Raw genomic sequence first — 16,598 nt, forward strand, 5'->3', positions numbered from 1 at the left:
GAAATGCAGGTGAGTCAGGAATTGGCAGCTGGAGCAGGTGCCATGGCCATGCCACACATGAACCTGGATGCAAATTCCACTGAAAGAGGTCAAAGTGTTCTTCCCAGGGGAAAAACCACAAGCAGGCCAGACACAACATCCATAAAAGTGTGTTGTAAAGGCTGGTGCTTGATGGGATTTTGTGACTGGAATAGAAGAGCTCAGCCCAAGAGCAGAGGGGCTGGAACAACCCAGAGAGGGGCAGAGGGGCTGGGGGTGTCTGGAGGAAAAGCCCTTTGTTCTCTTTGCTCTCTGAGCAGCCCTGGCATCTGGTGTGTGATTTCTCAGGGATGGCAGATGAATTGCTGGGAAATTGGCAGTGAATTACTTGATTCAGGAGGAATTTATGGGGATCATGATCCTGGCTGTGAAATATGTTAAAGCAGACATTAAAGGACGCCCTAAAGCTGAGCAGGGTCTGCGCCCCAGGTGGGTGACACTGAGTGCTCAGTGCCCACTGAGCTGCTTGTGCTGTAAGGGAGGCAAATTACAAAGGAGGAAAGGAAAAGGAAAAAGGAAAGGAAAAAGGAGAGGAGAGGAGAGGAGAGGAGAGGAGAGGAGAGGAGAGGAGAGGAGAGGAGAGGAGAGGAGAGGAGAGGAGAGGAGAGGAGAGGAGAGGAGAGGAGAGGAGAGGAGAGGAGAGGAGAGGGAGAAAAATGAAAAGAGGGACATAAAAGGAGAAGCAAATTTGAGGTCATGGCTGAGACTAAATCAGTACTTTAGTAGGTTCAGGTGATCACATTTCCCAGTTAGGAGTAGCTGGTCCCTGAATGGTGAGGCTGGATAAGGAAGGCCTGGACGTGGCACTCAGTGACCCCACACCAGTGGGGACTGGTCACAGGCTGGACTCGGTGATCCTGGAAGGCTTTTCCAGCCTCAGGAATTCTGGGTTCAGAGGCTGAAGGTGGTGGATGGGGTCGGGGAGAGCTGGAGGTGTTGCACTCCCTGAGCAGTCCCCCAGAGCACAGTGCTGGTGTCCTGGCTCTGTGTGGGGACAGAGGGACACAGAGAGTCCTGCTCTGGGCTCCCCATCCATGCCTGACTGGGGTTTGGGCAGGAGCTGGAGCAGGAGCCCCGTTTCTCTGACACCCTGGGGTCTGAGGGCAGTGTCCTTGAACAGTGTCACCTCTCAGGGGCACTTCTGGGGGTGCCTCCAGAACATGGCCCAGAAGCTGCTTCCCAAAGCTCCAATGGAGGAAATGAGCTGTGTGTCAGTGTCTGCTGTGCCAGGGGTGCTCCCAGTGCCCAGGGTGGGCACAGCCCACCCAGGGACCTGCTGGCTTTGGGCACAGGTGGGGCAGGGCAGAATCCACAGCCTGGGCTGAGAAGGAAGAGGCCCAGAGCTCTGTGGCACATGGACAGATCTCTGGGAGTGTCCCATTGCTTGCCCATGAGACTCTTCTGGACCTGTCACCTTTCCAGCCCCAGTGACCTTCTCCAAAGTCCCTTGGTCACTCGGGAGCATCCTGCCTTATCCTGTTAAAGGATCAATCCCAGCCTGTGTGTCACTGCAGGAGGGACACCTGGCACAGTGCTTTGGGGTGTGTCACTGTCACTGCTGGCGACACCTGGCACGGTGCTCTGGGGGTGTGTCACTGCAGGAGGGACACCTGGCACCGTGCTTTGGGGACATGTGGCATGGTGCTCTGGGGGTGTGTCACTGTCACTGCAGGGGACACCTGGCATGGTGCTTTGGGGTGTGTCACTGTGTCACTGCTGGGGACACCTGGCACGGTGCTCTGGGGTGTGTCACTGCAGGAGGTACCCGGTTTGATGCCATCTCCAATCTGTGTCCGTGCCGTGGGATGGGATGCAGAGCCGGCAGCTGCAGGGTTTGCTGGGCTGGCACTGCCAGGTCTGGGGAGGGCCGAGCTGACTGTCCTGTTTCCCTGTGTCCCCAGGGTGTGACCTACTGTGGGGAGAGCTCGGCCAGCAGCCTGACCATGGCCAACGTGCCGTGGCACGAGGAGGTGCTGAGCTTCGTGCAGGAGCTGGCGCGGCTGCTCCCGGACTACGGCATCGCCTGCGAGCACGAGCACTCCAACTGCCTGCTGCTGGCCCACTGCAAGGTGAGCCTGCCTGAGCAGCTGTGCCCTGCTGCCAGCTGCCTGCTGCTCCAGTTATCCATCCACAGCTGTTTGGGCTGGAAAAGCCCTCTGGGGCCTTTGTCTCCAGCCCAGCGCTGCCCCGTGTCCCCACGTGCCACGTGCACACCTGTGTTAAACCCCTAAGGGCTGGGGACCCCTCCATGGTCACTGCAGTGGGCCCCCAGCTGGGTAATAATTAGCACTGACCCCATGATTCACAGAAGGCTGATCAATCTATTTATTATATTATTATTAAGAAACCCATTGCTTTATAGACAGTTACAATACAGCTGGATTTTTACTTCAATCCAAACCCATCACCATTGGCTAATTAAGAGACCACCCTTTGGTAAACAAACCTCCATAACACATGCCACATGTTCACAACAACAGTGGCAGCAAGTGAAGGTAAGGATTGTTTCTCATTCTTTTCTCTGATCATCTCACAGACTTTTGCCAGCACAAAGTTGTCTGTTTCTCTCTGTGGCCAGAGAGCTGCAGCCACAGCCCATTCCAAAGCTTCCCAAGCCCTTCCAGTCACTGGCCAGGAGAATCCATGGTGTGCCCCAGGATTCCAGCCCTTCCCACCCCTGAATGCCACTCAGACCCAAGGGATGCTCTGTTATTTTCCTGTTGCTCTGAGCCACCTCTCCAGAGGCAGAATCACCACATTTGGATCAGAGAACCACAGAACCATTTGGGTTGAAAAAGCCCAACCACCCTCCCAGCACTGCCCAGGCCACCACTGCCCCATGTCCCCAAGTGCCACATGCACAGGGCTGTTAAACCCCTCCAGGTATGGGGACTCCAGCCCAACAACAAATTCCAGGAAGGAATTTCCCCCAAATCCCCCCTGAGCTGCCCTGGCCCAGCCTGAGGCCGTTCCCTCTGCTCCTGTCCCTGTTCCCTGGAGCACAGCCCGACCCCCCGGCTGTGCCCTCCTGTCAGGAGCTGTGCAGAGCCACAAGGGCCCCCTGAGCCTCCTTTGCTCCAGGCTGAGCCCCTGCCCAGCTCCCTCAGCCCCTCCTGGGGCTCCAGACCCTTCCCAGCTCCATTCCCTTCCCTGGACACCTCCAGCCCCTCAGGGTCTGCATTGCCATGGCAGCTTCTCTGGGCAGCCTCTGCCAGGGCCTCACCACCCTCATGGTAAACAAAGTTCTCTTATATCCAATGGAAATCAGCCCTGCTGCTGTTTAAATCCATCAGCCCTTGCAGTGGGTCCTGCTGGAAAGGTTTGTCACCGTCTCCCCTTCAAGTACTGGAAAGGAAATGAAATGAAATACAAGTGAAATACAAAAAAATTTTTAAAGGATGCAGGAAATGAAAAATAATGAGTACATATTTGCTTTCAGAGCTTCAGTAAAGATTAATAGGACAGCAGAAAAAGATAATAATGTGCCAGCTGGGCACCTGATGGAATTGTAGATTCCTGGAATGCTTTGGGTTGGAAGGACCTTAAAGCCCATCCCATTCCATGGCAGGGACACCTCCCACTGTCCCACGCTGCTCCAGCCCTGTCCAGCCTGGCCTTGGGCACTGCCAGGGATCCAGGGGCAGCCACAGCTGCTCTGGGCACCCTGTGCCAGGGCCTGCCCACCCTCACAGGGAGGAATTTCTCCTGAATATCCAATCTAAACCTTCTTTGGAATCTGCAAAGGGAGCAGCTGGGAAGGAGCAGAGAAAGCCAGGACACCTGGCAGTGGTTGTGTTTGATCTCACCTTAAATTGGCTTTATTTACAGTCTCACTCCTGGCTGTTGCCACTGGCAACTGTTCCTGAGAAAGCAAAATCTCCTTTTGCATTGTGAGGTCCAGGAAAGCAAACAAACAGATTGCAGAAACCTTCTTGAGGCAGAATTTAACTAACACCATTAGCAAAGAGAATAAATTGGTACCTGTCCAGGAGGAATTCAACAGCTGCTTCTACTTCCACAGCCATTAGCAGAGGGTGTCTGTGGGAAACAATCTGTCCTCGGTGCTAAAATAGCTAATAAAAAATAAATTTATTTCCATTAGAGTTTAATTTTTGAGTTTCAGGCTCTAGTGGAGAATATAATCTGTCAGTGCTTATTATTTGCAGGAAACTTGTGCTCTGGGATTGATCAAACTGGAGTGAGTAATTGCAAAATCAAAGGGGGCTTTAAAAAATTAAGGAGTTGCAGGAAGAGTGTGATAAAAATCATTAAGAAATGTGATTTATTTCACTGTGTTTTCCTGCGTTTGGAGGTGTCCAAACAATGCTCCTGATGAGTTTAATGCTGCCATTGAATGCCAGCCTGTGGGAAGGAGTGTGGGAATGTCAGGAGTGATCCATCCTGCAGCTGCTGCCTGGCATGGATGGGATCATTGATTGGCACCTGCCTGTGGTGAGTGACAGCTCAGCAGTGAATCTCTCTCTTGAGGGCAGGGATTTAGGGAGAAAAGGGATTTTAAGGAAAGCAAGCTGCAGGGTTTGTGTCTGGTGTTATTTTCTCTCTCTGGAGGTCACAGGTGGTGCTGAGATGGGAACTGGGGCTCCTGGGGCCCTTCAGGGTGCTGAAACTCTCCTGTTCAGCCTCCAGGTCCCTTCCCACACAGATACTGATTTTCCCTGCTGGCCAGCAGTGGTTCTGCTCTCTGGGAGCCCTCAGGGGAGGATGGGTCCCACTTGAACCTCAGAGAGCTTTGGATCCCAGGGGAGCTCAAAAAGTCCTAAAAACTGAGTCCTCACAGCAAGATTTGGATTTCACATAGGTCCCTAAAGGGCACCCCAGAGAACAGTCCTGTGCCCTGCTCCCCTTGCCCTGAGCATCCACCTGTTACTGGGATTTCATGGCTTTGGGGCACTGGGTGTCAGCTCCTCACATCCCAGACTGGTCTGAGTGGGGAGGGACCCTAAAACTCATCCCACCCCACCCCTGCCATGGCAGGGACACCTCCCACTGCCCCAGGCTGCTCCAGCCCCATCCAGCCTGGCCTTGGACACTGCTGGGAGCTCCCCTTCCCTGCCCCTCCTGCATCCTCCTCCTCCCAGCCTTGCCCTGATTCCCATCTCTCTGCTGTTTGGGCTCCCTCCTCTTTGATTCTCTAGCAACACTGCTGAATTCTTGAGTAATTCTCTTTGCTTTTGAGTAAATCCCATAAACCATGGTCACAAAAATGGGATTTATGGCATCACTTTGAACTAATGGGCTGAGTTATCAACCCCGCAGCAACTTTGTAATGGGACAGTTAATTCCAGGGACCTTTTCCAGAGGGAGGCCTGAGGCTGCTGCTGTTCCTGGCTGGGACAGTCAGTGCCCCCTCAGCACCAGAAGAGCTCCTGAGAAGGGGAAGGTGCTGCAGCTGCCTCGCAGGGAGGATTTCTCTGAAAAAAATTCAATATCTTGGTCATTTCTGGACTAAATCCCTGTGCCCTGTGGTGCTGGATTTGCTTTCCATGTGTGTTCCACCCTGTCCTTGTCCCAAAGCACTTCCAGCCCGTTTTGTTCATTAACCCTTTATCCCCTGGAGCAGGTGGTTGTTTTCCAGCTCCCTGGTGCTTTACAGCAGCACTTTCTGGCCAGTTCAGTCAGTGCTGTGTGTGCTGCTGAGGCAGGCTGAGGCACTGGGATCCCAGAGCTCTGGGGCAGGACAGGAGGGTTCCTGTCTGAGCAGGACCCCAGGGCTGGTTCCCAGCTCACAGGGTGGCGTGAGCAGGGTGGGCTCAGCACCCTGCTGCCATCAGCCCTTTGTGCTTTAATTAATCTGATAGGCCTGGGATTGATTAGAAAAGCTCTCCAAAGTCCAACTGGCACCCAGCAGTGTCCCCGTGTGCCACATCCACACACCTTTGGGACACTTCAGGCATGAGGACTCCACCCCTGCCCTGGGCAGCTGTGCCAGGCCCTGACCACCCTTTCAGGGAGGAAATTTTCCCTGATCTCCAACCTGAACCTCCCCTGGCACCATTTGTGACTGTTTTCCCTTGTCGTGTCACTTGTTCCTGAGAGAAGGGACCAGCACCCACCTCCCTGCAGCCACAGCCAAGGCTGCAGCAGCAGAGTGTCCCTCCCTGGCTCCAGGCACTCCCTGGGGCTGCAGGGGCAGCTCTGGGCTCCAGCCCTCCCTCCCTGTTGGATGTGGTCTGGTTGTGTTCTCCAGCATGGCAGGGGCACCTTGGCACCCACAGAGGGACTGAAGGGCTGCTGGGGGCATCCCTTCAGTAAGTTCATTTCCCATACCCAAACAGCCTTGTGAGGGTGGGCAGGCCCTGGCACAGGGTGCCCAGAGCAGCTGGGGCTGCCCCTGGATCCCTGGCAGTGCCCAAGGCCAGGCTGGACAGGGCTGGGAGCACCTGGGACAGTGGGAGGTGTCCCTGCCATGGCAGGGGTGGCACTGGGTGGGATTTGAGGTCCTTCCCACCCAAACCAGCCCAGGACTCTGTGTGGCTGTAGTGCTGGGCAGCTGTTGGGGACAGGGAGCAGCCTGGCCAGAGGTGCCCATCCCTGTCCTTCAGCCACAGAATCCCCAGCCAGGAGGGACTTGGCCTTTCCCTCCCAGTGTGGGCACAGCTCAGGGACAGGCACTGCAGTGTTCCATGCTGAGCATCCCAGGCTGAGCATCCCTGCTATATTTAGGGAGGAAGAGGAAGCACTTCACTCCCAGCTGCACATCCCCTGCCGAGGGCTGCAGCAGGGACACAGAGTCCATCACGTTCAGTTCCTTCCTGCCTCTGTCCTTGGGAGAGTGGGAGCTGTCCTTGGCATCCAGGGACAGCACCAGGGGAAACCAAACCTGGAGGAGAGGTTCACAGAGAGATGGAACTCAGAGGCTCACAGAGGGTGGAATTGCAGGGCTGCTCGTTGTTCCCAGCAGATCCTGGGATCTGACGCAGAGCAGGGCATGGCGTGGAGCCCAGGTGGGGACAAGGTGACCCCAGCTGGGGCCTCAGCAGCCAAGCAGCCTCCCTAGAGCAGCTGTGAGCAGGGAATGGTGGAGTTCCCAAAGGTTTTCTCCCTAGACCAGCTGTGAGCAGGGAATGGTGGAGTTCCCCAAGGTTCTCTCCCTCTCCCCTGGCCCCTGGCAGCAGGGAGGTGGCTCTGCTGGCCTGGATGTGTCAGTGATGATGAGCAGCTCTCCCTTGTGCTGAAGTTACCCAGCTTCCATCCCTGGGAGTGGGAGCTGCCTGGTGGAGCCTGGGCAGGGATTAAAAGCCCCAAATCTGCCATAAGGAACCTTCCCTTGGAACAGCACCCTGGGGTCAGGGGATCAGCACAGGATTCCATGGGCTCAGCTCAGGGCAGTTCAGGTTGTCCCACTCTTTGGGGATCCAGAACAGTGAATTCCATCTTTAGAACAGTGAATTCCATCTCCATGTGGAGGAGTTCCCTGTGCCCTGACACCTCTGCTGGCTCCTGAGCACGGGCTGAGGTCACTGAGGGTGGAATTGCAGGGCTGCTCGTTGTTCCCAGCTAAACCTGGTGGGAATTGTGCTGCTGGCTGCTCCCAGATCTGTCTGCAGAGCTGCTCAGGGATTCAGGGCTTGGCTGTTCCCAGGGCTGTGCCCCTGTGCTGGTTTTCCTTCAGCCCCATGGATTGGGATGTGGAGAGGCTCAGCTCTGTGTGCTTGGCATCCCAGTGCTTGTAGGAACAGTCAGGGAATGGTTTGGGTGGGAAGGGACCTAAATCCCATCCAGTGCCACCCCTGCCATGGCAGGGACACCTCCCACTGTCCCAGGCTGCTCCCAGCCCTGTCCAGCCTGGCCTTGGGCACTGCCAGGGATCCAGGGGCAGCCCCAGCTGCTCTGGGCACCCTGTGCCAGGGCCTGCCCACCCTCACAGGGAACAATTCCCAATTCCCAATATCCCATCCAGCCCTGCCCTCCTTCCTCTTAAGGCCATTATTACCATCTCTTACCTCATCTGCAATTTAAAAACCAGCTGAATTCCCTCCTAAAGCCTGAGGTTGGGATTATAAATTCAAAAGGAGGAGCTTGCAGGTTTTTGCCAAGCACTGTGACCCTGTTCAGTGTAATTTCACACAATATTTCTCCTTGTTTTGCTGAGTGACTCCAGTTCAGTCACTTCCCCTGTCAAACAAAGGGAGCCTTAAATAATTGTGAGCCTTAATGAGGTGAGAAAGGGGGTCATAATTCTGGAAATTATTTGTTTGTCTTGGAGAGCTGGTGCTGGCAGGTGGTGAAGCGTGCTGTGTTTGATGGCAGCTTGTGGGAAGGTGCAAGGCTGCTGCTTTATCCAGGGATGGGCTCAGGATGGAGCCACCGAGATCCAACCAGTGCCCAGGGAAGTGGCCACTGGTGGGCACAGGGCTCGGGGCTGGCAGCCACACCTGGAGGGGGACCTCAGTCCTGGGTCCCAGCTGGGCATGGGGTCATCTCTGCTCTGGCAGCACCTGATCATTCCCCAGATCCTGCTCCAGCCCCTCTGGTATTTTCCAGGTCCCCAGACGAGGGAGGAAATGATGAATCTGACTCCATGTTCTTAGAAGGCTAATTTATTATTTTATGATATATATTATATTAAAGAATACTATACTAAAACTATACTAAAGAATAGAGAAAGGATACCAATGAAAAACTCGTGATTCTCTCCAGAGTCCCCACACAGCTGGATAGTGATTGGTCATTAATTAAAAACAATTCACATGGAACCAATCAAACAATCACCTGTTGGATAAACAATCTCCAAACACATTCCAGAGCAGCAAAACACAGCAGAAGCAAATGAGATAATATTGTTTTCCTTTTTCTCTGAGGCTTCTCAGCTTCCCAGGACAAAAATCCTGGGAAAGAGGATTTTTCAGAAAATATGATGGTGACAAACCCCCACAGCTCCTGCTTCAGCCCAACCACCTCCTTCCAGCCCCCCCAGCCCCTCCAGGCCAGGGGTGCTCTGTGGTGCCAGGCTGGAGAGCTGAGGGAAGGAGGGATGTTGCTGTTCAGGGTTGGGAATGAAGGATGTTGCTGTTTTGGGGTTGGGAAGGAGGGATGCTGCGGTTTTGGGGTTGGAAATGAAGGATGTTGCTGTTTGGTGTTGGGAGGAGGGATGCTGCGGTTTTGGGGTTGGAAATGAAGGATGTTGCTGTTTGGTGTTGGGAGGAGGGATGTTGCTGTTTTGGGGTTGGGAAATGAAGGATGTTGCTGTTTGGGGTTGGAAGGTGAGTTCAGTGGGGCAGGCACAGCAGGGTGGATCTGTGGGATGGCATTTCCAGCAGCTGGGAGGGCCCTGAGCACAGCTCAGTGTCTGTCTGTCTGTCTATCTGTCTTTCCCTGTGACACTCCCACAGAGGGGTTTGGGTCACAGGCTGTGTGCACCAAGTGTTTCATTGGAGGCTCTGGGGTTTTGGTTGGTTGTTTTTTTGTGAGGCGTTTGGGTTTGGTTTGGGATTTCTTGTGGGGCTTCTTTTGCATTTGTTTGTTTTGTTTTGGGGTTTGGTTTACTTTGGGAGGAGTCTTAGTCTGCTTTGGGGGTTTTTTTGGTTGGTTTTGGTGAGCTTGGGTTGGTTTAGGGTTTGGTTTGCTTTGGTTTGATTTGGGTTTTTTTGCTTGGTTTTGTTTTTTTCAGGTTTATTTTTTGGGGAAGGAATGAGTTTTTCTCTGGTATTTCATTTGGGCTTGGGGGTTTTTTCCCCTGTTTTAGGGTGTTTGGATTTTTTGGGGGAATTGTGTTTTTTGTTTTGTTTTGTTTATTGTGATTTTGAGTGTTTGTCTTTGGGGGGAGCTTTGTGGGTTTTTTCTATGATTATTTTGATTTGGAAGGGGCAGGTGTTGTTTGTTCTGGGTTGGGGTTTTTGTTTGTTTGGGGATTTTTTGTGGGGCTGCTTCCCCTGCTGGCTGCTGATTGTTATTTTTGGTGTATGGTCTTTAAAACTCTGTGAAAATTGCTGGATTTAACCATTAAATCCTGTGCATCCCCCAGGGAAAATCCATTTGTTGGATTTGAGGACATTGTAGCCTTGAATCCTCAACAGGACAAGAGGGAACGGCCTCAGGCTGGGCCGGGGAAGGCTCAGGGGAGATTTTGGGGAAATTTCTCACTGAAAGGGTTGTCAGGCCCTGGCACAGCTGCCCAGGGCAGTGTCAGTGTCCCTGTGCCTGGAGGGGTTTAACAGCCCTGTGCATGTGGCACTTGGGGACATGGGGCACTGGTGGTCTTGGCAGTGCTTTGGGGGTGGTTGGGTGATCCTGGAGGAGTTTTCCAAGCCCACTGTTTGCAGGATTCTCACCACAGAGGAGCTCTGGGGTCTGCCCCACTCCCCCTGTGCTCCCCAGGGACCCTGGAGGGCAGCACAGCTCCAAGGAGGGGAGTTCTCCATGCAGGATGGACCCTGTGCTCCCAGCCCTGCAGGAGCCACCATAGCCTTGCCTTCCCTTCCCTTCCCTTTCCCTTTCCCTTTCCCTTTCCCTTTCCCTTTCCCTTTCCCTTTCCCTTTCCCTTTCCCTTTTCCCTTTCCTTTCCTTTCCTTTCCTTTCCTTTCCTTTCCTTTCCTTTCCTTTCCTTTCCTTTCCCTTTCCCTTTTCCCTTTTCCCCTTTTCCCCTTTTCCCTTTTCCCCTTTTCCCCTTTCCCCTTTTCCCCTTTTCCCCTTTTCCCTTTCCCTTTCCCTTTCCCTTTCCCTTTCCCCTTTCCCCTTTTCCCCTTCCCTTTTCCTCTCCTCGAGTGAGTGCCTCAGGAGGAGCCTCCTCATGCCAGTGTGTTGGCTCTGAAGGAAATACAACATTACCCTTGCTAGGACAAACTAATTGGTTTTAGCTGCCTTCCATTGCTCAGCATTCCCTGTGTCACAGCCCAGCCTCTCTCCCATATTTTATCCTGTCAGATACACCTGGGATTATTTCTCAGCAGTGCTCCTGTCTGGGGGAATGTAGTGCATGGTGCTCCTGGATTGTCCTTAATCTGTGCACATGTTCCACCCCCCAAACTGCCTCTGCAAATATGTTGATAAGAAAAGCAATCTGGAGCATGGCTCTTCTCCTTCAGGAATGTTGATGGATTTCAGGAGCTGCTCCTGCTGCAGTGAGAGCAGCTGTGAATCCAGTGCCAAAGAGACGTGATGGAATTGTCCTGCTCTGGGCCACTCCTGGCAGTTCAGGAGCAAAGGGAGGCTCAGCCAGGCTCTGCAGAAGCTTCCAGGGAACCTGGCTCTCCATTTAATCCCAGTTTCTGATTGGATATATGGATATATCCCAGCTTGCATGGATGGATACATCCCAGTCTGGATTTATGGAGCTATCCCAGTTTGCACATAGGGATAATTGGATCTGTCCCAGTTTGGATGCATGGATATATCCCAGTTTGGATACAAGGGTATATCACAGTTTGGATATATCCCAGTTTGGATACATGGATATATGCCAGTTAGGATATATGGATCTATTGATCTATCCCAGTCTGTATGGATATATCCCCTTTTGGATCCATGGATCTATCCCAGTCTGGATGTATGGATATATCCCAGTTTGGATCCATGGATATATCTCAGTTTGGATCTATCCCAGTTAGCATATATGAATCTATTGATCTATCCCAGTCTGGATGTATGGATATATCCCAGTTTGGATGTATGGATCCATGGATGTGTCCCAGTCTGGATGTATGGATATATCCCAGTTTGGGTGTATGGATATATCCCAGTTTGGATGTATGGATCCATGGATCTATCCCAGTTTGGGTCCATGGATCTCTCCCAGTTTGTCCCGGGGCTCTATGAGGAGGGGGCCTGGGGGACCCTGAGCTGTCCCTGGCTCAGCAGAGAGCCCTGGGGGCCAGTGGTGTCCTGGGGTTAATGAATTGGTAATTAATGAATTCATTGTCCTGACCCAGCAGTCAGGGAGGGATCCCAGCCCTGGGGGCAGCTCTGGGTGCTGTGTCCAGCTCTGGATCCTCAGCACAGCAGGGACAGCAGCTCCTGCAGCGGGGCCAGCTCAGGCTGTGAGGATGAGGAGGGCCTGGAGCATCTCTGTGCCCAGCAAAGGCTGAGGGAGCTGCGGCTGCTCAGGCTGGAGAGGAGCCCCAGCTGAGAGGGGCCCTCAGGCCTGGCTGTCCCTGTGTGCAGGGAGGGGCAGAGCAGGGCCCAGGCTCTGCTCCAGGCCCAGCAGTGGCACCAGAGCCACGGGCAGGGCCTGAGCCCAGCACTGCCCCTGCCCAGGAGGCACAACTTGTGCCCTGGGCAGTGCCCAGCCCTGAGCAGGCTGCCCAGGGAGGGGCTGGAGTCTCCCTCAGCACTGGGGATCCTGCAGAGCCCTGTGCACACAATGCTGTGCCCTGTGCTCTGGGATGGCCCTGCCTGAGCACGGAGGCGCCACCAGGGACCCTCTGGGCCTCTGCCCAGCCTGGCTAAGTCTGAGATTTTGTTCCCCCTCATTCCTGTGCCTCTTGGATCCCATCATTAATGCCTGCCTGGAGCAGTGCTCCTTGCCCTGGAGGATGTGCAGGATTCCATCAGGGCTTTCCTGGCTGTACATCCATGCCACAGAGGGACTGGAGCTCAGGGGCTCCTGAGTCACCCCAGTGCTGGCAGAGCCCTCAGGGAGGGAGAGTTTCCCTTTGCAGCCCAGCCCAGGGCCAGCTGAAGGAGCTGTGGCACTCTGGGATTCCAGCTTAGGGAAGAACCAGGGGAGGGCTCTCAGCCATTTCCCTTGTGTCAATGTATTTATCACCCTAAAGGGCCTCACAGGCAGTGAACAGTTCCCTAAAACACCTGCCCATGTTAGGCTGGGATCCCACGGATGTTTAAGGTTGGCTCACCTGTTAAATGGATGCTGGGAAACTGCTTTGAGACCTAAATCTTTTGTTCCCCGTGGAACAATCCCAACATTGTTAAATCCAAGCTGTAAATCTCATTTGGGCAGTTGAGGCTGTTCTTCCCCACTCTGGGTTTGGGATTTATTCCTCAGCAGGAGCCATTTCTCCCCATGCCCCTCTGGTGCTGTGGCTCATGTCTGTGCTGTCACTGCACTAAAAATGGTGATTCTTGATTGATCTGCTCTGGAATGGATTCCAGCTTGGTGGGAATGGGGTCACAGAATCCTGGAGGGGTTGGGTGGGAAGGGACCTCAAACCCATCCAGCCATGGCAGGGACACCTCCCATTGTCCCAGGCTGCTCCCAGCCCCATCCAGCCTGGCCTTGGGCACTGCCAGGGATCCAGGGGCAGCCACAGCTGCTCTGGGAATGCCATCCCAGCTCCTGCCCACCCTCACAGGGAGAATTCCCTCCCAGTGTCCCATCCAGCCTTCTGGGCAATCCCCCTTGGGCCCTGAAGGCTTTGCTGGGTCCTCTGCTTTGGGTTTGCCCTTGAATTTGCTGAGTGTTCATGGATCAGACCTGGAGGGAGCAGAGTCTGGTGTCAGGTGTGACACTGTCACCTCCCCCAGCTCTGCAGAGCCCCGATCCTTGTTGGGTTCAGGGTTTTCCTGTACAGGTGACACGATGTCTCCTCTGCCATTGCGCTCCTGGTGGCCTCACACCCATCCCCACCTTGGCACAAGAGAAATGAGCCTTGGGCCCTTGATTGATGCCAGGGCTGGTTCCCAGAGCTGTGATTGTGCAGTGTCCCCTCAGGGACACGCTGTAATTCCATGGGCAGGGATGGAGGAGCAGCAGCCACGGCTGAGTGCAGGATTTCAGGGGTGTCAGCAGTTTTCCCAACCAAAAAAGCTTTTAGCTCTTGGGCACAAAGTCAAGTGCCATTTGAAATGCACAGCCATCAAATTTGGGGGGGGAAAAATCCACAATAACCAAGGAGCCGGTCTGTTTTCCCTCTTTTTTTGGATGAAATGCGTAATAAGCTCTTAGCTGAGATAAATCCTAATTGAGGCTTCAGCCAAAGCTGGGGCTAAATGGGCAGAGCAGATCTGGGAGACAAATGCAGCTCCAGCTTGTCAAAGTGAGCCATTCTTCACATGGAAAGAGGATTTGTGTCATTAAAGCTCTTCATCTCCCCCGTTCCCAACCACTGCCCTCCTGTCCAAATCCATCCCAAATCCATCCCAGTCCCTGGGCACGTGCCTCTGCTGCTGCTCCTGGGCCACAGTCCCACGCTGGGGTTGGGGTGACCTTGGCAAGGTCCCTCCTCGAGGGGTACCTGGGCATGGCCCCAGAGCCACACCTGTCCTGCAGAGCTCCCCACACCCAGGGCTCTCCCATGGAGGTGTCAAGGGCAAGGGCAGAAGGCTGGGAAGGCTTTGGGAGGCATTTTAGGAGCCTCCCTCCTGGAAAGTGGGGCAGCATCTGGTGCTCTGAAGGCTCCAGCAAAGCAACCAACAGTGCAGCCCTCATGGAGATACCACAGGGTCTTGGGATGGGTTGGAGGGACCTCAAAGCCCACCCAGTGCCACCCCTGCCATGGCAGGGACACCTTCCCCTGTCCCAGGTGCTCCCAGCCCTGTCCAGCCTGGCCTTGGGCACTGCCAGGGATCCAGGGGCAGCCCCAGCTGTGCCAGGGCCTCACAGGGAGAATTCCCCTTTTGTTTTGTGCTTTGGCCTGTACCTCTGAAGAACGAGTCAGAGCTCTTCAGTTTTCAGTCTTGAAGTTGTTTATTAATTCTTATCTATAAAATTTTTCTTTCTGCCCAGCCGAGATCTGCTCAGCAGGGCAGCCACAGGCACTCTGTGTTGTCCTTTTATACTACAAACTACCTATAACATATTTACACTTAATTCCCAATACCTATCACCTATGTTAGACAGTGCACTTCTACTCTAAACCCATCCCAAAGTGCCAACGTCACTGCAGAAAATGGAGAACAAGAAGAAGAAGAAAGGCTGGACACACCCAAGTTCCTCCATCTTGTCCCCATAACCCCCGTACCAAAAATCCTAATATCTACATTTTCACCTTGTGATCTTTTTATTATTATACTATTTAAACTTCTGTGACTTTCAGGTCCTCATACAAAGCTGGTAATTTGTTCCATGGGTCACAATCAAATCCCCAGGTGTTCTGGGCTGTGTGCCAGGGTCTCTGAGCCCCCTGACAGGGTCCTTGGCAGCTCTGGACACCCGGAGGGATGCACTGAGTTCTGACATCCTACTAAAGCTGTATCCTACAGGAGCCTCTGGGTGGCTTTGCTGCACCTCCCTGTGCTGCAGAACTAGAAAAACACCAGCTGGGGATGCCAGTTATCCCAGCACAGCCTGGGCTTGGTGCTCTGGCTCTCCTGGCCCCCTCTCACTGTGCTGTGCTGCAGTTCCAGGTGGATGGCGAGTGGAGGACCTGGATTGACTACGGCCGCTTCCAGGAGCTGGTGCGGGAGCGCGAGCGCAGCGGCGGCGCCAGGACCTTCACAGCAGCCGAGTACACGGCCAGGACTCCTCCCTGGGCCCTCTTTGGGGCCAAGGAGCGGGGATTCGACCCCCTGGATGTCAGATTCCAGAGGAAGAACAAGGCACGGGATGCCTCGGGGTGCTGAGGCTGGGCTCCCTCACCCTGGCCTTCCCAGGACTCCATTTGGGGCTGACACCGTCTTGGACCCACCCACCTGGATTATCCTGATGTTTGGGAAGGGTCCAGCCTGGATTTAACCCTTCCCTCCTGTTTTTAGGGCTTCCTGGATGAAATATTGATAATGTTCTCTTGAGATCAATCAGAACTGGTTCAGCTGCAGTGGGGGAGCAGTGCTGGGATCTCCTCAGTGGGGAATGTTTGGAGTGGGATGTGGGGCCAGAGGGGTCCTTGGGCTCCTCTGCAAAGAGAGCCTGGCAAAACATTCCACATCCCCATGGAAAAATGCCAGGGGATTTCAATCCCACAGGGTTGGATCAGGGCCACAGCCAGACCTGGATCCAAAAGCTGATCCCTGCTGGGAGCATCATTTTAGGGATTTGTTCAGGACACACTGGTGCCATTTCCTGTAAAAACCCCATTCCCAAGAAGCCAAACCTTGGGAATGGTGTACCAGCACCCCCATGGACACCACCTGCAGCTTCTGATACCTCTCCAAGTGTCTTTGAACCTCATGGCTTTGGGAAGGAGGTTTAGGAGCAGTGTTACCCCACTCCCAGAGCCCTAAACAGCAGCTCCAGTCCTCCAGAGCCCTGTGGGCTCCAGCTGGGTGTGCCCAGTGCTGCACATGGAGCATCCCTGTCTGGGGATTCCATTGCTTTTTAAAGGCAGCCTCTTTTCTTAAGCTGTACAAAGAGTTTCTAAAGCAGAAGGAAAATAAAGGAGTTTTTCCTAGAGTGCCTCTGGTGTGGCTGCTGAGCAGGATCTGGCAGGGAGGGTGGGAGGTTGACTGGAAGGAGATGAGAAGCACAAATGTTGTGTAAGAGCTCTTTCCTAACACGTGGGGTGGAAGGGGGAATATTGGGTGGGTCCACAGGTGATGGATGGTGGGTGCCTTTCCTGAGTATGTTTTAAAAAAAAAAAATCACAGAATCCTGGGATGGTTTGGGTTGGAGGAACCTTAAAGCCCATCCTGTTCCACCCCTGCCATGGCAGGGACACCTCCCACTGTCCCAGGCTGCTCCCAGCCCTGTCCAGCCTGGCCTTGGG

At 54.0% G+C, this 16,598-nt stretch overlaps 1 protein-coding gene across 3 annotated transcripts in view; it reads left to right on the forward strand.

The window, feature by feature from the left end:
• LOC135456008 (S-adenosyl-L-methionine-dependent tRNA 4-demethylwyosine synthase TYW1-like) overlaps positions 1–16,285 on the forward strand; it is a 99,782-nt gene extending 83,497 nt beyond the window's left edge. For all 3 annotated transcript variants that reach the window (XM_064729595.1, XM_064729594.1, XM_064729596.1), the window contains exons 16-17: positions 1,941–2,108; positions 15,295–16,285. In XM_064729595.1, the coding sequence (XP_064585665.1) occupies positions 1,941–2,108; positions 15,295–15,516 (390 nt within the window). In that variant the 3' untranslated portion in view covers positions 15,517–16,285. The remainder of the gene's footprint in view (positions 1–1,940; positions 2,109–15,294) is intronic.
• Positions 16,286–16,598: the final 313 nt, after the last annotated feature.

Source organism: Zonotrichia leucophrys, chromosome 19 (genome assembly GCF_028769735.1).
Source record: "Zonotrichia leucophrys gambelii isolate GWCS_2022_RI chromosome 19, RI_Zleu_2.0, whole genome shotgun sequence".
In the NCBI taxonomy this organism is placed as follows: domain Eukaryota; kingdom Metazoa; phylum Chordata; class Aves; order Passeriformes; family Passerellidae; genus Zonotrichia; species Zonotrichia leucophrys.